The 24,314-nt window shown below is 44.5% G+C and overlaps 2 protein-coding genes and 1 pseudogene across 10 annotated transcripts in view; 2 read left to right on the forward strand and 1 right to left on the reverse strand.

Moving 5' to 3' along the window:
• The window catches only part of LOC309808828 (centrosomal protein of 78 kDa-like), a 1,511,271-nt pseudogene that overhangs the window by 305,223 nt on the left and 1,181,734 nt on the right, over window positions 1–24,314 (forward strand). The window lies entirely within an intron of this gene.
• Window positions 1–24,314, forward strand: part of LOC309807088 (uncharacterized protein) — a 457,860-nt gene that overhangs the window by 62,201 nt on the left and 371,345 nt on the right. Inside the window, exons 3-4 of one of the 8 annotated variants that reach the window (XR_014294490.1) lie at window positions 17,971–18,096; window positions 18,359–18,474. The exons of 4 other annotated variants lie outside the window; for them this stretch is intronic. Coding sequence is in view for 2 of the 4 variants with exons in the window: in XM_082626313.1 (XP_082482439.1) it covers window positions 18,359–18,408 (50 nt within the window). In the remaining 2 variants the exon portion in view is untranslated. Of the gene's footprint in view, window positions 1–16,329; window positions 17,764–17,970; window positions 18,097–18,358; window positions 18,475–24,314 lie in introns of those variants that run through there. 3 more of the 8 variants (XR_014294485.1, XM_082626316.1, XM_082626313.1) reach the window with 3 other exon arrangements.
• LOC309807990 (NUT family member 2G-like) lies at window positions 18,664–24,243 on the reverse strand. Its single transcript, XM_082627998.1, has 6 exons — window positions 23,543–24,243; window positions 22,458–22,586; window positions 21,294–21,417; window positions 20,500–20,964; window positions 19,983–20,099; window positions 18,664–19,462 (listed from the first exon to the last, which is right to left on the reverse strand). Exons 1-6 carry the CDS (start codon window positions 24,226–24,228, stop codon window positions 18,671–18,673), a joined length of 2,313 nt encoding a protein of 770 aa, XP_082484124.1. The 5' UTR covers window positions 24,229–24,243; the 3' UTR covers window positions 18,664–18,670.

A 24,314-nucleotide genomic window follows, 5' to 3' on the forward strand; every position in this document is an offset into this window, starting at 1 on the left:
AGATAATCTTAAAAAAATAAATTAGATCATTTTTCTCCCATGTTTAAGCCTCCAAACCCAACTCTGCATTGCACTATCCTATTGTAATTGAATAAAATCAATATTTCTCACCATTGACTAAAAAGCTTACATGATATGGCATCTCCCAAATACTCCTTTGTTTGGTCTGCTATGACAAAAATACCATAGACTGTCTTTTTCTGTCTTATATCACTTATATATGGAATCTAAAAAAGCCAAAGTCATAAAAGCAAAGAGTAGAATGGTGGTCCAGGGGCTGGGAGTGGGGAAATTGGAAAAATGTTGGTCAAATGATATAAACTTGCAACTGGTATTGATAGATAAATAAGCCCTGGAGATTTAATGCACAACATAGTGATTACAGTCAACAATACTGTACTATAAACTTCAAAGTTGCTAAGAGACTAGATCATAATTATTCTCACCACAAAAAAGAAATGATAATTGCGTGACATGATAGAGGTGTTAGCTAATGCTACTGGTGGTAATCATACTGCAATATACAAATGTATCAAACCAACAAGTGTACACCTTGCACTTACATAATGTTATATTTCAACTATATCTCAATAAAAAATACTATAGGCTGGGTGGCTTAAACACAAATATTTGTTTCTTATAATTCTGAAGTAGTATTTCCCCCAAATACTACTTCACTATTGAGTTGTAAGATCATCTTACATATCCTGGATGCCAGTCTATGTTATGTATATATCTATATCTATATCTATATCTATATCTCATGAATATTTTCTCGAATCTGTGGCTTGCCCTTTCATTTTCTAATGGTGTCTTTAAAAGTGCAGAAATTTAAAATTTTAATGTAGTTATAATTTTTTTTATAATTATCCAAATGCTATTTTTAAAATTCTGAGGTAACATGGTTTTAATTATAAATTGAAAAGCAGATAGTATAGGTATGTGATTTTGTATCTCATGCAGAATTTGGCAGTCTGGTAGCTTGTGAATATTTTCTATTTGTACTATTATTGCATGTATGAATTTATTTACGATAAATATACTTATGTGATATATAGAGAATATTTAAATTGTCAGGATTTGCTATTTCCCCATAACCTTTCTCCTCTCAATACTCTGAAGACTTGAAATGTTTACTTTCTTAATTGGTACAAGGCCTTTGTTGAGGTGGGGGGTGGACGGGAGAGAGATATAAAGAATGTAAAGAATACAAATAATAGCCCAGGTTGTTCTCTATGAGGAAGAATGAAAGAGGGCAGAGGGGTAAGAAGGATAGGGAACAATAAAGGAAGGGTGAGGACAGGAGAGAAGAGGTAAAAGGAAAGAGCAGTCACTATCAGGAATGGGATTTAGGAAAGGGAGTGTGTAACAGATCTTTCGGAATCCTAGCTGTGTGCTGCCTGCATCTTTAAAACAAATCAACATGATTTTCAGTGCTTTCTGGAGGTTGGTTTCTGTTTGTGTGCATTATCATACTTAGGCTGTGATATATTTGACATCCTAAATTTTCATGGAGTTTATTTCCCACTCTGACATCTGTGTATCTTACTGACACAACTTGAGTACCTCCTACTTTTTCTCATGTCCAATCACCATAAACTCATCAATACAATGGACTATCATAATGCTTTGGTGATATCCAGATGACTAATCTCCCTATGGACTATAATATTATAGACATCGGGAGACTTGGCATAGCACTCAAGTAAGACAAAGTTTGAGTGTACTTCTGTCTCTGTCAGATAGAAGTGAACTGCTCCATTACCTTTGCTGTTTGATGTGGAGACAACTATTCGCCAGATCAATAGCTGTGTATCAGGAGTTAGAGATGTTTTGATTTGTTCCGGGAAAAAAGGCCCATAAAATCCAGCAGCTTTGATTAGAATTAGTACCTCATTATCTTATGATAATCAACAATCATTGTCCATGACTTATTTGCCTTTTTTACAGGCCAAACAGATTATTTAAATGGGGCAGGTGATGGAGATTCCCATCTGCATGGTTATTTTAGTCTCTGCCAATTCCCCAGATAATGTGCTATTGCTATTTTTTGGTATCGTTTTCATGTAGGGACAGTTCCAGGAGCTTCCACTTGGCCCTTCCTATGTATTTTTTTCCAGTTGTGGCAAAATATGCATGACATAAAAGTGACCATCTTAACCATGTTTAGGTGTACCATTTAGTGGCATTAAGTCCATTCACGTTGTTGTGCAACCATCATTACCATTCATCTCCAGGGCTTTTTTCATCTTCCCAAACTGAAACTCTGTACCCATGAAACAACACCTCTCCATTCATCACTGCACCCAGACCCTGGCAATCACCATTCTATTATCTGTCTATATAAATTTGACTACTCTAGTACCTCATATGACTGGAATCACAGTATTTGTGTTTTCGGTTCTGGCTTATTTCATTTAGCATAATGTCTTCAAAGTTCATCCGTATCGTAGTGTGTGTCAGAATTTTTTACCTTTGAAGGGTCATTAATATTCCATTGTATGTATATACTACATTTTGTTTATCCATTCCTCTGTTGATGGACATTTAGGTTGTTTCCATCTTTTGGCTATTGTGAATAATGCTGCTAAGAACGTGAAATTACAAACATCTGTTCAAGTCCCTGCTTTTAATTCCTTTGGATATATACTCTGAAGTAGAATAGCTAGATCGTATGGTAGTTCTGTTTAATTTTTTGAGGAACTGCAATGTAGAAGGGTTCAGATTTCTACACATCCATGCGAATACTTGTTACTTATTATTGTTTTAATAATAGCTATCCTAATGGATGTCAGGCAGTAGCCGTTCTTAATAGCACTGACCTTGGTTGAGAGTTCTGTCATTTTCCAAGTATGTGTACTCCAAAAATACATTCAGATATGGGGAAATATAGTGTAGGTCACTGCACAAGACTTCTAGTGAGGTGAGCTTGTGTCAAAATTCCAATTATCACATGGCTTCCATAAGCCCTATTATGACCTGAAGACCACAGTGATGTTTTGGAACCTCAGGTGTGTAAGTTTATCTTAATAATCTCTGAAAAATTCTGAGTTTTCCACTTTTCCTTCTAAACATTCCCCCTGGACATTGTAAACCCCTTCGAGGTGGACCTGGAGGAAAAACATGATCACACTCTGTCCTTCTGACAATGTTGCAGCAAAGTTCCTGGAGCTGTTGTACCACCTGGTCTCTGGGTTAGGTCTGGGCGAGGCTGTAATTTTCATTCCTGGAAAATCAATGCAGGTTTCTGCTCATTGTGCTTGAATTTTATTTTCATTTATACAGGTCAAGCCTGCTCATCAATGTAATTCCCAGTGTAAATGTGATCAATCTGTTACTGCTGGAAGTCACTTTGGGTCAAAATACTGCCACTCTGCCCTGCTGACCTTTATGATAATTGCACTCACCTTGTTTCTCATATTAAATGCTACCACTTAACCTCTGCTACTTTGTAACCCAATGTTCCTGTTAAAAGGCACGGGGGGGCTTCCCTGGTGGCGCAGTGGTTGAGAGTCCGCCTGCCGATGCAGGGGACACGGGTTCGTGCCCCGGTCCGGTAAGATCCCACATGCCGCGGAGTGGCTGGGCCCGTGAGTCATGGCCGCTGAGCCTGCGTGTCCGGAGCCTGTGCTCCGCAACGGGAGAGGCCACAACAGTGAGAGGCCCACGTACCGCAAAAAAACAAACAAAAAAACCCAAAAAAAACATATGCCACACACACATTCTACAGGTTTCTGCTGATACACGTTAGCAGGATATAGCATTTCTTTTGATGTATATGCTAACTCCTACCAGGGTGGACATTATACTTGCCTACTGGGGCCTGGTAGAATCTGGCTGTAGTTATTAGGATGCAATAAGTGCTGATGTGGGTGGGTCTTGAGAAAAGTAGAAATTTCCTTGAAAACTAACCTATTTAGATAAGGTCTTTAGAGAGATGTTAAGTAAGGGAAGGTTAGTTTCCTCAAATGGGGAGGAAGAAGGGTGGCTTCCTTTGGCGAGGAAACCACAGGAAGATTTGGGTTAAAAATTTTCATATGAATCTGAGTCTGCCTACCTGCACTTATCCTAAATACTCAATATATCCTTATCTTAATACCCAACTCTTCCTGATCAACGTCCTGATATTAATCTGTGAGGCTTAGCACAAATGTACGTTGAACTTGCATTTTAATTCTGCAACCCACACTTTTAGATTTGAAACTTGATCCTCAGCCATGTCTGCTGTGTGGCTCTAAGACATGAGAAAATTTTAAGGCCCTCGGTGTGGCTCTCTGTGTCTTCCCATGCCTCGATCTGAGAGTTTAAACACCTAACACCTTTTAACATTAAGTGTAAACATTTGTAAGCTCTCTGGTGCTATAAGAAGCAGCTAATGGTCCCCGTGGTGCTTGTAGTTATTACTGCTGTAATAGACAAAATCAGCTGCCGCTTGAGATGTAAAAGTATTGTCTTCAACTGGCAATATGTTCAAAGCAAATATTGTCGGTAATTTATTTATTGTTTCCACTACTCGGAAGAAGCACTTGTCTTTGCATTGGCAATGGAGTCACTACTACATTCAAGCTCAAAACTTTATTCCAGAGTCCCATCTTGAGCATCTTTTTCCTGGGATTACTCATGCAGGACAGGAAATCTGCTTCAGGAAGTTTAGAAAGTAGATTTTAATAAAAGGAGCTTGTTTCAAAAGTTATAAAAGCTGGAGTCAAATGAAATAGGAAGGCAACCTAGAGTTTGGAAAGACTGAATCCCCTAAGCAGAACTGGAATGAATGTAGAGACTGCTGGTGGGTGCTGGGAACATGGAGGGAGAAGCCCTTGAGCAGGAATTGGACGCATGAGGGAGACGAAGCCTCAGTTGTATGTACAACTCAAAGAAAGAGGGCATTCTGGGTTCTCCCCTATCCCCTTCCTCCAAACTCTCACCAGTCCTTCCTTTACTCAAAATTAATTGGAAGCTAGTTGTCAGTGAATCCTGGGAAACCGAGTTTTCAGGAGTCAGTCCTCTAAAATAAAAATCAGAGCTGGAAAAAGAAATAGTCTTTCAAAATTATTCACACAAATATGCCATCCCTTTACAATAACTTCTCACATTCCAGTTCACTTGTTCAAATACCCCACCACTATGATAGTACTTTGACGCAAGTCTGTTTACTCCCTTGCTTTCTCCTGATACTGCCTTTGTATCTCCCCTTACTCTCTTACATTCCAATGTCCATTATCTAATAGTGTGTTTGTCCCTAGCCCTGTTCCAGTGTCTTTTAATTATGCTGGATCAACCCAAACCATTGCTTTCTCTTTTCTTGATCTCCAGCTTTCAAAGTCTTCCCAAGTAAAGTGTATAATAGTTTAGATTGTTTGCTTTATAAATTCATGATCACTAACCTAAAAGGTCCTTTAATATTGCCCTTTAATTCTGCTACATTAATCTGGACCCATCATTTCCCACTCTTTACACTTTGTTCTCTCTTTCTGCACTATTCTTTTTTTTTTTTAATCTTTATTGGAGTATAATTGCATTACAATGTTGTGTTAGTTTCTGCTGTATAACGAAGTGATTCAGCTATTGCACTATTCTTAAATGGCATGTCCCCACCATTTGCTATAATATCAGGAGATAATCTCTTTTAATTCACAGAAAAGAAAAGAAAAAACATGAGGAGAACTTTCCTGTTAATTAACATAATAGAGTTACTACATCTGCTGCCATCTTTATCTCCTTTGGTAATTTAACAGAACAGAAGCTCTATTCCTACTAAACCCAATTCCCTTACTCCTGATTTGGATTGCATCACCTTGCACTCTCTAAGGATCCTTATTTTGTTCAATACCTTCTCTAATCTGGATCTTTTCCACTATCTTTTTTAAACATTCTAAAATCTTCCAAATTGGGAAAAATAATAAAGAAGAGTAAAGCAAAAAAGAAAAGCAAAACCAAACTCACCTTTCTCCACCTGACTTCTGTTACTAATTACCACACTATCTCTTCTTCAAAGGCACAGTTTTTAAAATAATTCTTGAAAATGTTTTTCTATATCTTGGCAATTGTGAATAATGCTTCAATGAACATGAGAGTGCAATCTTTTTGAGATCCTGATTTCAGTTCTCTTATACATATATATATATACACACACACACATATATATACATATATATATACATATATCCATTCAGAAGTGGGATTGCTAAATCATATGATAGTTCTATTTTTAATTTTTCGAGAAGCCTCCATACTGTTTTCCATAGTGACTCTATACCATTTTGTATTCCCACCAACAGTGTACAAGAGATCCAATTTCTCCATATTCTCCCCAGTACTTGTTACCTTTATATTTTTGAAACTAAGCATCCTAACAGGTGTGAGGTGATATCTCTTTGTGATTTTGATTTGCATTGCCCTGATGATGAGCGATGCTGAGTACCTTTTCATATACATTTTGGCCGTTCATATGTGTTCTTTGGAAAATGTATATTCAAGTTCTTTGCCCATTTCTTGATGGAGTTATTTGGTTTATTTGCTACTTAGTTGTGGGAATTCCTTATAAATTTTGGATATTTACCCCTTACCAGATATATGATTTGCAAATATTTTCTCCCATTCCATTGGTTACCTTTCCATTCTGTTGGTTGTTTCCTTTGCTGTGCAGGAGCTTTTTATTTTGATGTAGTTCTACTTGTCTATTTTTGCTTCTGTGGTCTGTGCTTTTGGTGTCATAGCCAATAAATCATTGCCAAGATCAGTGTCAAGAAGCTTTTCCCAGAATGTTCATCAACAGATGAATGGTTCAAAGCATGTAGTATATATTTACAATGGAATATTTTCAACTTTAAAAGAAGAAGGGGGGCCTCCCTGGTGGCGCAGTGGTTGAGAGTCCGCCTGCCGATGCAGGGGATACGGGTTCGTGCCCCGGTCTGGGAGGATCCCATATGCCGCGGAGCAGCTGGGCCCGTGAGCCATGGCCGCTGGGCCTGCGCATCCGGAGCCTGTGCTCCGCAACGGGAGAGGCCACAACAGTGAGAGGCCCGCATACCGCAAAAAGAAAAAAAAAAAAAAAAAAAGAAGAAGGGGGTTCTACCATTGTGGCAACAGGGATGAACCTGGAGGACAATACGCTAAGTAAATAAGCCAGTCACAGAAGGACAAATACTGCATAATTCCATTTATATGAGGTATCTAAAATAATCAGACTCATGGAAGCAGAGAATAGAATGTTGGTTGCCAGGGGCTGGGGAAAGGGAGAAATGGGGAGCTGTTGTTCAACAGGTATGAATTTTCAGTTATACAAGATGAATAAATTCGAGAAATCTGCTGTACAAATAGTGTCTGTAGTTAACAATAATGTTAAGCACTTAAAATTAGTTAAGAGGGTCAATTTCATGTTAAGTGTTCTTACCACACACAGAAAAAATGGGACACAAGGAAGCTTTTGGAGGGGACAGATATGTCTATTACCTTGATTGTGTTAATTGTCTCATGGGTTTATGCATATGTCCAAACTCATCAAATAATATACATTAAGCATGTGCCATTTTTTGTGCATCAGTTATACCTCCATAAAGCTGTTTAAAAATGTTTCTCTATATTTGATATCTTCACTTTATGACTTCCTTCTCATGCTTCAACCCACTCCCAATAGAATCCATCTTTTATTACTCCAATAAAAAGGTACTTCATAAGCTATTTCCAAATCCATGGATGCGACGTGAAAATTTTATTTCCTAGTTACTTGACCTGTAAGTAGGATTTGCTTCTGTCTTTGAGACTTGATTTTCCTTGACCCAAAAACTCCTCTGGTTTTCTTCTAATCTCTGCGGCAGTTCATTCTCTATCTTCTTTGCAGGTACGTATGCTTCTCCTCAGACATTAAATGTTGAAATTCTTCAAAATTCAGTTTTAGGCCATTATGTCCTCTCACTCTGGAACTCATAATATGATTTCACAGAAACACACAGCTTCAGTTACCAACTCCATAAACTTTGGACATTTGTGTACCTGAGACCTCTAATCTGAATTCTGTAAATCCAGTTGCCTATTTAACATCTAAATCTGTTCATTTAAAATATACATAAAGCTAAATACTCACGGTCTCCCTAAACTGCCTAATCTCTCCTCCTTCATTTTCATTTGTCTTAGTGTATAGTGACACCATTCACCCAGTTGTATAAACCAGGCACCTAACAATAATCCTTGAGTTCAACCTCTCGCATCAGCCACTATATCCTATCCATTATCAATCTTATCCATTTTACCTCCTAGATACTTCCTTAATCTATCTAATATCCTCTATCTACTCATCGTTGTAAGTGGTAAATTAATGCATGAATATATATTTCCCTGATTGCTTTGCTTGGTACCTATAGTTTTTATGGCAGAAAAATTTATATTAAAAAAAATCCGTTCATCTTCCGTATATCTTCCCTTCTGTTCCTCCATCCTCCTGTCCCCATTTCAAGCAAGTATACAGGACTCCCTAGAAACCTCTTCCTCAGGAAATATGCCATTTCTAAGCCTCAAGGTGTGAAGGAGGAGATTACAAGGCAGTTGGAGGATTAAAAGCCAGTGAGTACAACAAGCACTGCCTGACACTACCTTGTTACTGGATAGAGCCTTGGAGCTGCACCAACTCATTAGAGGGATGTAGTTGAGAGAGATATAGGGAAGGCATGTAATAAGCATGAGGTATCTATCTCATCAAATATTTCAGCATCCCAAACATTATAGAGGAACATTTATAAATGGGACATAAAGGTACAGGTGTCCCGGTCTCAGAAGACCAGAAGGACCTCCACAACACTTTCATGTTACAGGGTTTTTATACCACTTTGGTTGTATAAGGTACCTCTAATAATGGCTGAGTCTAAATTCTCTACTTGCTCAGTTATTTAAAGAATTAAATTCATTTAAATCAAGTAAAGAAACAGTAGGTTTATAGCAGCTCATAACTGCTTACTTTTTTTAAAAAATGTATTTATTTATTATTTTTGGCTCTGTGTTGGGTCTTCGTTGCTGCACGCGAGCTTTCTCTAGTTGCGGAGAGTGGGGGCTACTCTTTGTTGCAGTGTGCGGGCTTCTCATCACGGTGGCTTCTCGTTGCGGAGCATGGGCTCTAGGTGCGCGGGCTTCAGTAGTTGTGGCGCATGGGCTCTAGAGCTCAGGCTCAGTAGTTGCAGCACATGGGCTTAGTTGCTCCGCGGCATGTGGGATCTTCGGGAACCAGGGCTGGAACCCGTGTCCCCTGCATTGGCAGGTGGATTCTTAACCACTGCGCCACCAGGGAAGCCCCTTAACTGCTTACTTTATGTAGAAAGGCTGTCACCAATATATGGCAAGAACTTTGCTTGTATAATTTACACTAACTGGTATAATACACCTTCTACAAGAAAACCGAACAAGAATGAACTAGGGAGCAAAACATTTTTATCCTTTGAGCCATTCTGTTTTTAAGGGTTCTTGTAAGCTCTGATGTTTTATCTCTGAGAGAAAGAAAAAAAATTTTTTTAATTGGAAATTTAGAGATTTTTTTTTTAAAACTTAAAATGAAAGATCTTGGTAGTAATTGAGTGTATAGTATTGTGTCATATGTTTTATTATTCATTTTATAGAACTAATTGCCCATGTGTTCCTATAATAGGGGAGGAAAAAATAACGGTTTTAGTCCCAGTATAGATATTGCATGATAAAAGGAGAATGATGACCATCTCCATTTCCAAAGGGAGAACAGGAATTCAAAACATGCTATGCCATAAATCGTTTAATTCAGCATTTTAAAATATTTTGAGCATTTTGAACTCAATGTTTTGTAACTTCTAAAAAAGTATAATGTATGTACATAAGTTCCACACATTTAAAATGAGTTGTTAAATTGTTAAGACCTGACTTCTTTCTCAAAATTAAGGTATGCTAGTCGGACCTGAGAATAGCCTCCAGAGGGCGACCAAGTTTCATCCCTGCAAACAATTGCATCAAAATTTAACATTGCTTCCAACAAAAGCAAGGACTTTCTAAAGTTAAAATTTGAAAAGCCAGTGATAATAGTTAATCCTTGAAAAAATACCATGACCCAAAGTCTGAATAGCTCTGCAAATATTGGTTGTTTCAGAAGGAGACCACCTCTAATTTGATGGTTTAGTAGAGCAAGGGCCTTTGAATCTAGACAAATCTCACAAAGCTACTAGATCAGCAGAACTTGTCATCAGTTCACGCATGCTCTGATTTTCCTGCTCACTGAAGTCTACCTCTTCTAAGCACCTTGTATTAGCAGGGTTTGGCTCTTGCATTTCCACAGACTTAAGGCCTTAAATTCAAGGGTCAGCTCTACAAATGGTTGATATATTACTTTGTAAATAGAGTTTCATCTATGGAATGGGATAAATATCTTCCTTATGTCTCATTGTTTTGTGAGTATTAAATTAGATAAATATATGAAAACACTTGACACAATGACTGGTAGGTAAACTTACTTTCTGCCCATTTCTTTTGCCCTCCCTTTTTTTCTCCTTAAATTGAGAAAGATAGGATCTTATTATGTCATTCACTTCAATGTTTTAGTGCTATATCACTCTTCCATTACTTTTCCCCAAAGTATATTTTTAAAAATCTCACAGAAATAAAGTAGTGATTAAGTTTAAATAATTGATATTTCTCAATCCCTAGACACAAGTATATCTAATACAAGTAGGTTTGTTAATCCTTGACTGATAATGACTAGAAAATAAAGAAGTATTTCTAATTGGGCAGTCCATCCAATTGGCTCTCACCGTGTACCAATGGATTATTTTTTTTCTACTTATTTCATCTTTATTAAAGCTACAACACAGAGAACATTAGTTGAGTTTACTTTGTAACTGCCCTTTCTCATTATTCCTGACCTGTATCTAACTAGCAGACAGTTACTTTTGATTCTTCTGAGAAAGTTCCTAAAGCATTGCTTTTCTTTATAAAATAACCTTCCTGAAGGTAATGCTATTTTTAACTACTGATCAAGATGGCCTTAATGTGTCCCTCAGTTTGGCTAAACTTCAGACAGGATTTTTCTTTACCATAGGCCCCTAACCTCCCTTTTCTGAAAACATTTACTTTAAGAAACTTGAAATTATAAATTCTTTCTCTGCCCCTTTGAGATGTAAATTTTCTCCTAGTCACTTGATAATTTTCCAACCCAGAAATGTCTTTCTCAAGGACCTGGGAGTCAGCTCTTTGAAATATAACCTTCAAGAAAGGTATTGCCCTTACTTCCCAGTCTGTGGGGAGTATAGGAGCCTAACTTTGATAAGAGCCAAAGCAAACAGAGATGGTCTAATTATATTGACCAACCTCTTCCCCAGCATCCTCTACTATTTTTCCTACAGCTCATCCTGGCATCTAAAAACTTCCATGCCTTTTGTTTCAGCAGAACGGAGTTCAGTCTCTCTCCCCTATTACAGAATCATCTTGAGTAAAGTACTCCTTGCCTGCTTAACCATCTGGTGCAATTTTTCTTTGACATCACTCCATCACATACTCCAAACTGCCTACCACTTTCAGATTAATCTTATAAAACTTTGTATATGTGCTGCTGAAGTGAGCACAATCTTTATAGAACTTTGAATCACTCCCTATTTCCTGTGGCATGAAGCCCACCATTCAAACTTTTCCACAGTCTTATACCTTCCAAACTCATTAGTGTTATCTTCCAATTCCTGAATTCTCTCCTCCAATAATATTAGTACATTTTCTTCCTAAACGTGGCTCTAACATTTCCCCATTTTGAGATTTCATGTGTCTTCTAATTTTTTTAATATTTGGAAATTTTATTATACTGTATTTGCCCATAACAAATAAAATAGAAATTGTTTCAAGTCTTTGCAAATAAATTTAATACAGGGTATTAAGAACACCAGTGATGAAACTTCTGAGAAGTAAAGAAGGGCCACCTAGATAATGGAGTGATTAGTAGGAATAGGAATTTACTTGTACCCCTATGCTGGAAAGGCAAAGTTAAGGAGAGGGTTGTAAAGGTGTCCAGGGCCAGGTTAAATGATCATCAATGTCAGACCATACCAGTTCTGTCTCATTGGAGTTGGAGCCGTGGAAGTTACACAGTTGCTGCTGGAGAATCTTCACAAAGTAGAGGAAGAAAGGGAGAAATCTCATAGCTTATCCCTAAACTTCCATATACCATCAGTTGCTTCTTTTTGGCTGCGCCTGATCAGAAGTAAGCTGCCTGTATGAGTCTGCTATCATGTGATACAAAACAGATTCAAGAAGGAACAATGACTAAATTCAAGAAAAAGCAGTTCCAAACTAGTATTTTTGCTTGAATGTTGTGCAACAGTTTGTTTTCTGTATTTTTTCTAACTTTATTGAGATGTAATTGACATATAGCATTGTGTAAGTTTAAGGTGTACAACCTGTTGGTATGTTACATGTTGTGAAATGATTACCACAGCAGAGCTAGTTAACACACCTCCGTTACCTCGCATAAATACCATTTTTTTTGGTGAGAACATTTAAGATCTCTCTTAGCAACTTTAAAGTATATAATACAGTTCTGTTAACTGCAATCACCATGCTGTAGATTAGATTCCCAGAAATTCATGTGCTAACTGGATATTTTACCCTTTGGTCAACATCTCCCCATTTCCCCCAACCCCAACCCCTAGCAACAACCATTCTATTCTCTGTTTCTCTGGGTTTGGCTGTTTTAGAGTCTACAATTTAGTTACATCATACAGTATTTATTTTTCTCTCTCTGACTTATTTCACTCATCATAATGCCCCAAGGATCCATAAATGTTGTTGGAAGTGGCAGGATTTTCTTCTTTTTCGTGGCTGAATAATATTCCATCTATGTACCTACCATATCTTCTATATCCATTTATCCATGTATGGACACTTTGGTTGTTTCCATTTCTCGGCAATTGTGAATAATGCTGCAATGAACGTGCGAGTGCAGATATCTCTTTGAAATAGTGATTTCATTTCCTTTAGATATATATATACCCAAAGCAGGATTGCTAATGTATGGTAGTTTTCTTTTTAATTTTTTGAGGAGACTCCATATTGTTTACCATAGCGGCTGTACCAATTTACATTCCCACCAACAGTGCACAAGGGTTTCCTTTTCTGCATGCTTGTCAACATTTGTTACGTCTTAGTCTCTTTGAGGTGATATCTCGTTGTAGTTTTGATTTGCATTTCCCTGGTGATTAGTGATGTAGAGCATCTTTTCATGAACCTGTTGGTGATCTGGATGTCTTCATTGGAAAATTTTTTATTCAGTTCTTCTGCCCAAGTTTTAATTGAATTGTTTGAAAATCTATATCTATCTATATCTATATATCTACATATAGATATAGATATAGATATAGCCACTGTATGAGTTCCTTATATATTTTGGATATTAACACCTTATCACGTACATGATTTGAAAATATTTTCTCCCATTCTGTAGCTTGCCCTTTCATTTTGTTGATTGTTTATTTTTCTGTGTAGAAGCTTTTTAGGTTGATGTAGTTATATAACAAGTTGTATAACCAGTTGTATATAACAAGTTATATAACAAGTTGTATTTCTCTTGGTGATTTTAAGATTCCCTTGTTATCTTTAACGTTGACATTTTAATTTTAATATTTCTTGGTATGGATCTCTTTAGGTTGATCTGCTTTGGAGCTCTCTGGGCTTCCTGTATCTGGATGTCTGTTTCTTTCCCCAGGTTAGGAAAAGTTTTCAGATATTATTTCTACAAATGTTTCCTGCCCCCTTTTCTCTTCTCCTTCTGCAGTTCCTATAAGGTGAATGTTATTCCATTTGATGTGCCATAAATCCCTTAAGCTTTATTCATTATTTTCATTCTTTTTTCTTCCTTATTCTCTGATTGGATGAGTTCCTCTGACCTGTCTTTGAGTTCACCTATTCTTTCTTGTGCTTCATCTACTGTATTTCTAAGTTCAGTTATTGCATTCTCCAGTTCTGTGACTTCTATTTGGAACTTTCTTATATCTTCTATTTCTTCGTTGAAGTTCTCACTGTTTTCATCCATTTTCCTTCTGAGTTCAGTGAGCATTTTTATGACCATAATTTTGAACTCTTTATCAAGTAAATTACTTATGTTCATTTCATTAAGATTTTTTCCTGAGGTTTTATTTTGTTCTTTTTTTGGAGTATAGTCCTCCCTTTCTTCATTTTGCTTGACTCTCTGTGTTGGTTTCTATGCATTAAGTGAAATAGCCACATCTCCCAGTCTTGAAGAGCTGTGTGACAGATGAACCTTGTCATTTAACCCTGTCTACTCTTGGTTGCCTCTCAAACCTTTGTGATTGTCTAAGCAGTTTATTTTTAATAGACCTGGCACACCATCCCAGCAGTTGAGGGTGTGCCAAGACAAATGAGCAACCCAAAGTGGAGGATCTCGGGCAGCACCTAGAGTCAGGTTGATAGGAAGCCAGAAAACTTGGTAACAGCTTTTAAAGAATGCAAATGTATTTAGTCTTGTGAGATTGCAAGTGGAAGCCCTGCTGCGCCCCAGAAGCAAGCAATCTGAAGGTGTTCCCTGGGGAGCAGTCACAAGAAAACAGTGCTTCAGATAAGTGTACAAGCTCCATTCTGGGAGATACCAGTGAACTGTAGTAAGGCAGAGTGAGGGTGGAGAGATGGCACCCCCAGCGTACCTTCCCCGAGAGCACATCCGTAGCCTCTAGATGTGTGCTGAACCTGAAGCCTGCTCTTAAGTCTTGTCCCTACTAGCAAATAGGCCTTTTTCATGTAAAGGCTGGGGCTGTGTCTCAGTCTGATGTGTAGTGGTACATCCTGGGGGTGGTATCCTGCCAAGAACTGTCTCTCCAATTGTTACAGTCCCATGGGACCCAGAAAAGAAATCCCTCCTGGCCTCCAGAGCCAGGTGGTCAAGGAGCATCCCCTGAGTGGAGGCCACAAAAATGGGATCTCCTGTCTTGGAGATTCTGGCTCTCTGGAGCACATCAGAAGGAAAGTGTGAAGATGATGCTTACTGGCTGAGTGAGGCGATGGGAAGAGTGCAAAGATGACACCATTTGAATAAAGGGAAAGAGGGAAAAGAAAAAAAGAAAAGAAGAAAAAATATATATATATATAGCAAGACAGAGGAAGAGCAGGGAAGAAGGAGCCAGCTGGCTGGAGCACAAAGCTGTCACCTGCAGGAAAGGAAAAAGGGGAAAAAAGATGGCACCTTTCAGTTTTATCAAGGCAGAGAGAGAGCAGGAAGATGGCACCCGCCAGCCTCTGTCCCTGGGGAGTATTCCAGCAGGCCCCTGTTCCTCAGATTAATGCTTTAAAATTGGGAAGTGAGTCTCTTTCACCAAAAGTCAGAGTGCTTTTCAAAGGGCTGCTTCTACACTTGGCCCTGGGACAGGTGAGTCTGTGCACAGGCCCTTTAAGAGCTGTTCCTCAGTTCACCACAGCCCTGTGGGTCTCATGGGATGTGCCTTGTTGGTCTTCAAAGTCAGATGTTTTGAGGGTCTATCTCTCAGGTGCCAGCCTTAAAATTTGGAGTGCCCAATGTGGGGTCCATACCCTTCACCTCTCAGGAAGAAGCTCCAGGTTTTGAGTTCCTTCCTAATTGTGTGTCTCCACACCAAGGATGGGGTTTATGGCAAAATTGTGTCTCAGCCTTTCCTACCTGTTTTGATGTGGTTTCCCTCTGTTTTCCTGATGTGAAGGGGTTGCTCCACCATCTTTTAGTTTTCTTCAGAGGAAATTTTTCCATATGTAGCTGTAGCTTTGGTGTGTTTGTGGGAGGAGGTGGGTTCAGGATCTTCCTATGTTGCCATCTTGAACTGGAACCTATTTAATATGTTTTAAATTTTGGTTTTCAATCGTTCAGTTTGTTACTAGTATGTGGAAATATGATCAATGTTGTGTATTAATGTTTATGTATTGATTTTATATTCTGAGATCCTGCTAAAGCAAGTTATTATAATTTATTATGAGTCTACTTATACCTTCCTTGGAATTTTCTATGTAGACAATTATGTCATCTGTAAAGAATGACAGTTATATTTCTTCTTTTCTAATATGTATGCCTCTTTTTTCCTTTTCTTGCTATACTACACTAACTAGAATCTAAAGTACTAAGTTGAAAACTAAGATAAGAGTGGACATTCTACCCTTGTTTTTGAACTCAGGGAAAAGCATTCATTCTTTCACCATTTCATGTGATGTTAGAAGTAGGTTTTTTGTAGATGTTCTTTATTAGGTTGAGGTAGTGACCTTCTATTCCTAGTTTTCTGAGCATTTTTAATATGAATGGGTGTTGAATCTCGTTAAATGCCTGTTCTGTATTAATTGGTGTGACAGTATGTGTTTCTTCTTTAGACTCAATATGGTAGATTACATTGATGATTTTTTACCATTGAACAAGGCTTGCATCCCTGGAATAAATTCCACTTGGTCATAGTCTATTACTCATGTGGATTCTGATGGTAGGTATTCTTGTGGATTTCTTCTAGTAGGGTAAATTATGGTTCCCCAAAAACGTCCGTGTTTAACCCCTCCTATGACAATATGTGAACGTCACCTTGTATGGAAAAATGGACTTTGCAGCTGTGACTAAGTAAAAAATCTTGAGATGAAGAGATTATCCTGAATTTTCTGGGTGGGCTATATATAAACACAAAGAGCTGTATAGGAGGGACACAGGGAGAGTCAGAGCTGGAGAGACCATGTGATGAGGGAAGCAGAGATTAAAGTGATGCACTTTGAAGATGGAAGAAGGGACTAATTCCAAGGAATGCAGGCAGCCTCTAGAAGACAGAAAGGGAAAGGAAACAGATTCTCCTGTAGGGCTTCAAAAGGAACAAGCCCTGAGACACCTTGACTAATATCAGACTACTAAGCTGCAAAAACTTTCTTTCACAAAGGGTCAAGGAGGGCTGGGAGCACATATGTGCTGCCCACCTGGACAGAGGGGGACCTGTGAGGCTGACCTACAGATTCTGTGGAGGTGGAGAGACATGAGCCCCTTTCTTCTCCAAGCTCTTTGCAGGGTCCAGCAGAGAGTCAGGCCACCTGTGGAAGCCTGCGGCCCCAGTTTTGCATGCTGGTGGTGTAGGGGTCATGTTCAGGGAATCTCTGTTGTCCTAACACCTGCCTGGGTCCTGGGGAAGGAATCAGAACTCAGAAGCAGGAGAAGAGCCTTTGGCCAGCAGGGAAGGGGGGGTGAGGCCCAGGGCAGGTCCATAAAAGATCAGAGCACCTCAGTGCTTTAGGAGGAAGGGGCTTCAGAGGTGGGCCAGCACAGGCTGTGACAGAGGCTAAGCAGACTGGGAGGGGAGGCACTTCCGGGAGACAGCAGGGGTCTACTCCCTGCCCCTCATTGTTTGCTCATCTCACTCTAATGAGGGGGTCATTTCCCCTGCTCTGATGATTCGAAGCCTCTGCTGGCACCCACAGGACGGTGACTGAGGCCTTCACACTCCTCAGCATGGATCCCAGCTCCCACTCAGATCTGGGGCCACAGACACCTCTCCCACACCCTGCCGCCCCTGTGAGCAAGCTGTTCTTGTGAAACGTGGTCATAGTTTGTTAGGAGGATCTGTTTTCTATGGGGATACAAACCAGTGTTGATACCAGTACACACACATGTCCAGCCATGGGTGCAAAGGGAAGGGACAGTAGTTCTGGGGTGTCTTTGCAGACCCGTAGGCCCCTAACGCCAGTCCCCACAGCCACAGCCAGATGGGTCCTCCTCCCTCAGTTGAACGAGATGCTGCTGCACAGAAATCCCACAAGTTCCACAAAGGGGCCCAACTGTCCTTTCCCTTATACAGACCTTTAACGGGTGCCCCATCAATTTCCCCACACCCATTCCCCTTGTTGCATCCTCATTGGGATTAAGAGGTAGCTGCCTCCACCACTCTCCACATTGCAATAATCCCAGTGGAACTAGAGGATGCTCCCGCTACGATGAGGCAGACAGTCCTGTCCCCATGGCCAAGACTTTTCGTCTCTGGTCAGGCCACCCACACAGGAAACCCTAGATGAGCGGAGGGTCATCCCAGCGCCGTTGTCTGGCTGCTTCAGGAAAGCAGAGAGAAGCTCCATAATGACAAGGGCCGTCTCCAGGCTCCATGCTAGAAACTGGTGAGTGTCCAGAGGGCTGAAAGGCACAAGAGCAGCTCTGCCTCCCCAGAAGGTCCAGGGATGCAGAAGACGGTACAGATGCCCCAGAAGGGCCCTAGCCAAGCAGGCGTTAGAGAAGGGGCTGATGAGGGGGTCCCTGGGGAAAGTGAGAGCTGTGCGTTCCCAGGGGCAGCCTGAGGAGTCCTTGTCTATGTGGAGGAAAGGTGTGGCCACCTGTAGACCCAGAGCTCCTGTGACCTCCCTCATCCTTCCTTCCTCTCAGGATCGCTCTCTGTGGAGCAGCTCAACACCAACAAGATGACAGTGGCCTGAGAGCATTTCCCACGAAAACGATCTTTGTTCACAATTTACATACATCACTCCAAAGGTCCTGCTCCCACCCACACCTGGCCACACCCACCTCCCCCACCTCCCTAACCCCCCACAATCCCGCTCCCCCTCCCCACCCTGGTGGTCCTGCCCCCCTCCCTTCCCCCCACATCATCCAGGATCAGCACTGGGAGGAGGAGGAGCCCCTAGGCTCCCCAGGGGGCTGCCCTGGGGCCTCGCCCTGGAGGGCCGGCCCAGCTGTTCCCTACTGGCTGCAGTGCTTCTTCCTCCTCTTCCCACGCTTCTTTGTGTCAAACGGGTCACGCTTTCTCTTTCTCAGCTGTGAGGGGCGAGCCAGCCCCAGAGCCAAGGCTGGCCTCCCAGAGACGCCGAGGCCAGCCCCGGGGATGGGCAGCTTCTCAGCAGCGGCTGGGCGTCCACACACAGCCCGCTTCCTCGACTTGGGAGCGGCTGGTGGAGCTGGGCTGAGGCCTCTTCTCTGAGAGGAGGGGGACTGGGGAGCACTCTGGGCCCCCCAACCTCCAGAGGAAGCCAGGGCTGAGACATGGGCAGGACTGAGGGACATCCCGAAAGGCACCAGTATATTCTGAGAGTCTACGATGAAGACGCTTTGGAGCACCTCCTCGTTCTCACTGGACCCGTCCCCGGGCACTCGGGCCTCCCGAAGAGGAGAGGCCTTTCTGAGAACAGACGCATCCCTGGATCTCAGTAGAGGGCCGGTGCGCCTTTGACCCTGGGGAGGGGAGAGCCGTACGGGCCGGAATATAGAGAACTCCTGACGTCCTCCAGAGGGAACAAAGACTTTGGGCCTGCACAGGGCAGTGTCTGTTTGGATGAGCCTATGAAGAGCCTCAGAATCAATCTCTGGTGGGCAGGCTTCATCACTGACCCCTAGATGGGGGTCTTGGTCGTGCCTCTGGGCACCTTGGCTGGCGTCGGACTCAGAAGGACTTGAGGCCATTCCGGGTGCACTGTGACTCGGGGCTGCCCGCACACCGTCGTCCTCTTTCAAGGCCAGGAGTCGTTTCTGCACCAGCTGGTAGGAGGGAGGAGGACAGTGATGGCTCCACACACACGTGTGAGAGGAGGAGCACTGGGCAGTGGGACAATGGCCCTGGGGGGGAGATGGGGACGGGCGACCCCAGGACTTGAATCCAAATACAGACACTGTGGCAGTCCTGCCATCCTCCTGCAACTGATTCCCAGCTTTGTGACCTTCCCTCCCCTCCCGGCTCCCTATCCTCTCCTTCCTTTCACCCTGCACTGCACCCACCCCAGAACGGGCCCTTCCCCATGCCAGGCGTCCCAGGCAGGGGAGGGATGGACAGCGCTATGTGGCCCTCCTGTTCTGGGGCCCTATCTCTCCCCTATTCACTGGGGTCCCTCCGTGCCCTGGTCTTCCTGGGTGTCCCTTGTGTCCCCTGTTCTACCGGGGATCCCTCCCTCCTCTGGCTCCCCTGGGTCATCTGGGTTCCCCTGTCCCCTGGATCACCTGGGGTCCCCCTCCCGTGGGGTCCCCTGGCTCCCTGAGTGTCCCTCTCCCTCCCCTGTCTCACTTCTTCGGGGGTGAGCCCTTCCTCCTGCTCCAGCTCCTTCTCTAGGGCCAAGAGATCCAGCTGTGGGTCTGGGGAAAGCAAATCTGCCAGGAATCCAGGGTGAATGACTGCCTCCACCTAGAACAGAAAGAAGAGGCTGTGAGCATCCTTGGCCAGGAGTGGCCTGTGAGACAAGAAGGCCAGGAGGGAAAGTGAAAAGCAGAGACCCACCCCACTCTCCTCCACAAGGCGGGGATGGTCAGCGCGCACACACACACACACACACACGCAAACATGCACATACACAGTCACACACAAAAGAGCACATATACAGAGGCACAAACACAGACACAAAGGCATACACACAGATAGACACAAACATATACACACAAACATCTGCGTAAACCTCCCCTAACACCAGGCTCAGGAACAAGGAGCTGAGCTTAAGTCCCAACGGCCTGAGCAGAACCCAGATCTTGGGTGCTGAGAGTTCCATGCCCTGGCATCTTGCAGACCCCAGTCTCCAGGCCTAGCCTACTTTGGTGACAAAGTCCTCCTGGGAACACAGCTTGTCGATGTAGCTTAAGAGATCCGGGTCCGAGTAGGTGCCGTCCTCTTCCTGCTGCAGCTCATTTCCGTCCTCTCCCCATTCTGCATCTGAGTCGCCTGTGGCTGAGTGGACGGGCCCCACCAGCACCTCCATGATGTCCATATACTCCCTCACAGCCTCAGGTGGAATCTCCTCGGGTGCCTTGGGCTCCGGGGGTCGCTGGGACCTGTGTGGCTTCGGGCGGGAGGGCTGGGCGCTGGGGCCGGACATGCTGGGAGCACAGGCTGAGGCAGAGCAGGAGGAAGGGGAGGAAGGTGAGGGGCTCCCGGTCCACCTCCTGACCACCGAGCGCACGCTGGTGAGGGCATTGTTGGGGGACATTGATGTGGGTGTGGGGGGGTCAGGACCACCTGAAGCTTCATGCACAGTTGGAGGGGGGCGGTAAGGGGGCATCTAAGAGAGTCACATGTAAGGAAGTGGGGAACCTCCAATTTTCCAGGGGTGTCCCCATCAAGCCCACTTCTTAGGCAGACTTTGTGTGCAGTCCTTTGACAGGGAGGCGTGAGAGAAGTTACAAAATTGACCAAGTCAATACCCCGTAGTGACAAAGGGCATCTGAGACCCCACCCCCCACCCCCCGCCTCGGTGGTTGTTTTGCTTGAAAGACCAATGCCCCTGTCTTGAAGGAAAATGATCCACATGGGAACAGTGGCCAACCCTGGGCCCCTGTTACCTGTGCGTTCAACTCCAGTGGGAACCTGGGTGGCTGGCTGAAGGCCCACTTTCGGGGCTGGGGGCCCCCGAGGATCCAGCTTCGGTGGGGCTGGAGGAGGCAGGCCCTGCGCGCACTGCATCCACTGCAACTGCTGAACCTGCATCTCCTCCTCGGCCTCAAATTCCATGAACCTGGGGAGTGACGGAGGCACAGGCCACCCTGAGAAAATGGCCTGGGTTCTGGAGCCCAACAAAGGCAGCCAAGAATGAGGGATTGGGAGAGGATGTGCCTTGGGGCTGTCAAGGCCCTGTGAGGTGCTGTCCACAGCAGAGAGCTGCTCCTGGAACTGATACAAGATCTGGGACCCTTCCTGCCTCACCAGCACTGGAGAGCATTCAACAGCATAGAGCCAGGTTGCTGCACTGAACCAGGTCAACGGGACACGTGGCTGACCCAGGGGGCACCCTCCTCATGCCCCCCATCCAGAGCCACATGAAGGGCTGACAGCCAGAGGCTGGAACAGGCATGTGTTCCCCACAGGGGTCCTTGCCCAAATCCAGGACCCTGGGTTGGGACTGAGAGTTCTGGAACGTAGACCTGGAGACAGGGCTCAGGAGAGGCTGGACGATGTGGATGCTGAGCTTAGAGGACAGGCCTTCCTTTCCTCTGAGAGGTGCTTGTTTGTTTGGTTTTGTTTCTTAAACCAAGGGGATTACCGTGGAGCAAACACTGGAAGGGCCAGAGACCCTTGGGCTGATGACAGCTGGCTTCCCCAGCCTCTTGAGGGATGCCAGGGTACCCACTCAGGCCACTTTTCGTGAGGAGAGGGGGTCCCAAATGTATGTCAGTGGCCGCCAGCCAGCCACCACTAAGGAAGCAGCAGGCTGGCAGGTGGAGCTCTTTCCCCAGCCCAGCCCATATGGCCGGAGATGGACCCCTACTGGACTCACAGCTTCACCCTGCCCCGTCCTGAGACCTTCATGTCAGGGCACGGGTAGGTCAAACTCAGGGGAGGGCAGAGCTCGTGGTGGAGGAAGGACAGAAGACCCAAACTCTCAAGGTGAGGGAGGGGTTTCTGGAGGACTGTAGGGCCTCTGGGCTGCGGGCCCCCCGTTTCGAGCGACAGCCCTTCTCCTTTGTCCTCTCTGATGAGCACCCCCACGGCCAGACCCTGCCCTCACCCACTCGCCTCACCCCCCACGCAGCCCCTGGGCCCAGGACGCTGACTCACTTTTGCGCCATCTCGTAGTAGATCATCCGGTCAGAGTTGCTAATGTGCTGCCATTCCTGCACGGCCCTGCACAGTCCCTCCTCCAGTGTCATGGTGGGCTTCAGGCGGGCCAGGGATCGAAGCGCTGGGCTGTAAGCACTCGGGGTCAGTCTCTGTGCCCAGCCCAGCCCCCACCTGCCTGACCCCACCCACCAATGTGGACCACACATCACTCATCACAGCATGACTGAGCAACAGGAGAGTGAGAGGCAGGTGTCCGGGAGAGCAGAGACAAGCCTTCCCGGCTACGGCTGTCACCACCTCACACTCACTCGAGGATGACCATCCACTCCCAGGCTACAGCTGGGACACTGTGCCTTGGGGAGCTCTTTTCCTCTTCAAGGCTGCCTTTTCATAATAAAAATCACCATCATCAATGAGGCGTGGCATGTGCCAGGCAATCTGCTCACACTTCGTAGATTAGCCCAAGGAGTCTTCTGCACGGTCCTCTGAATGAAGTGTGGTTGTCCCCTTTTTACGAGGGACCGCAGGTTTAGGATGGAAATGCCTGCCAGGCTCACAACTCTAGTGGGAGAGAGCCCATGCCCTTAGGAGAGCTCTACTATCACGCTGTTCCTAGTGGAATTCTCCACATCAACGAAGTCGAGGCGTGCATGAAGCGCTCTCCTGGGCCCCGTGCTCCTCCCCCTTCTCCGAAGTGACCTCCCCGGCCATGTACACTCAGGTGCTGTATGAAAGGAGACGTCAGCACAGGAGAGTGTGGCATCCACTCCTTGGCTCCTCAACTTACACCACGACCCTCTCTGACTGCAAGTCTTCAGGCCGTATTACCAGGAGAATCATGGAAGAGCAAGCTGGCTAGACTCACAGGGGGGTGGGGTCAGTTGAGATAAGGCACATTTCAGTCATGATGTCATGGACTGGCAGGCTCGCCCATATGACCGACAGTGTGCCTTCTCATGGCGTGGACATCGCCCTCACACCTTGCTTCCAGTATCCCTAGAAACCTAACCTGCGAGTCCATCCCCAGTTCCTCTTTATCTAAGAGCTCCGATAAGCTCATGACCCCCTGAGCGTTCACTCACATGAGAAAGCAGGAAAGAGCTTCCGCATCAGGCCTCTGGGGAAGGTGTCTCCGGGCCAGTGGCTTGAGGCGCTGCCACCGTCGGAAGTTACTGTACACGCTCTGGTGGTTAGAGCAGTCCTCCTGCGAGGCATAGGGCTGGTTGGTGTCCAGGCTGCCCTCCCTGGAAGTGCCATGTGGCCATGGCCCAGAGTTCACTGGGCGAATGTTAGGGGCCATCTGGGCAGCTGGTGGTGGAGCTTGAGGAGGAAAGCCTAGGGTCCAGCCTCCCTTGCCAGCCTGAGTAACTCCAACAGCTGGAGCAGTCACAATGGTCTCCATCGCAGGGGTTGCTAAGAATATGGGTGCAGGACATGCAGCACTCCCGCTGAGGGCCCCTGGAGCGCTCCAGTTGAGGGGGCCCTGAGGAACGATAAAGGTCTGAGTCTGGGGGGCCTGCACTGGCCTCCCTTGTGACCTGACTTGTACAGTGAAGTTGCAAGCTCCAGGGGCACCAGGGCCACAGCCACCATTAGCCACCAAAGGCATCCTGGGGAAAGCTGGCAGCCACAGGCTGCTGCCGGGAGGGAATGCGGGGGCGATGAGAGGTGGCAGGTGCTGCTCCCAGGGTGGCCAGTGCTGGGCGCCAGGAACGGGTGGAGGAAAGGACACTGCCGTGAAAGTAGACAAGGAGGCACCGGGGTTCATGGTGACATCCGTTCCCAGCAGTGCAGATGCTGTTGAGGCAAAGGAGAGGAGTGAATGGAGGAGGAGAATGGGCAAGTGGGACTGAG

The sequence above is a fragment of the Mesoplodon mirus genome, assembly GCF_964341445.2.
Source record: "Mesoplodon mirus genome assembly, chromosome: 7".
Taxonomy (NCBI): Eukaryota; Metazoa; Chordata; class Mammalia; order Artiodactyla; family Ziphiidae; genus Mesoplodon; species Mesoplodon mirus.

What these genes read in the sequence shown, in the direction of transcription:
- LOC309807990 (XM_082627998.1), bottom strand. Translation starts at nt 24,228, where the DNA reads ATGAACCCCGGTGCCTCCTTGTCTACTTTCACGGCAGTGTCCTTTCCT. An exon ending in GGGGGCCCCCAGCCCCGAAA is followed by an intron (nt 20,965 to 21,293) that starts GTGGGCCTTCAG and finishes TGACTCTCTTAG; the next exon opens with ATGCCCCCTTACCGCCCCCC. An exon ending in AGGAGGACTTTGTCACCAAA is followed by an intron (nt 20,100 to 20,499) that starts GTAGGCTAGGCC and finishes TTTCTGTTCTAG; the next exon opens with GTGGAGGCAGTCATTCACCC.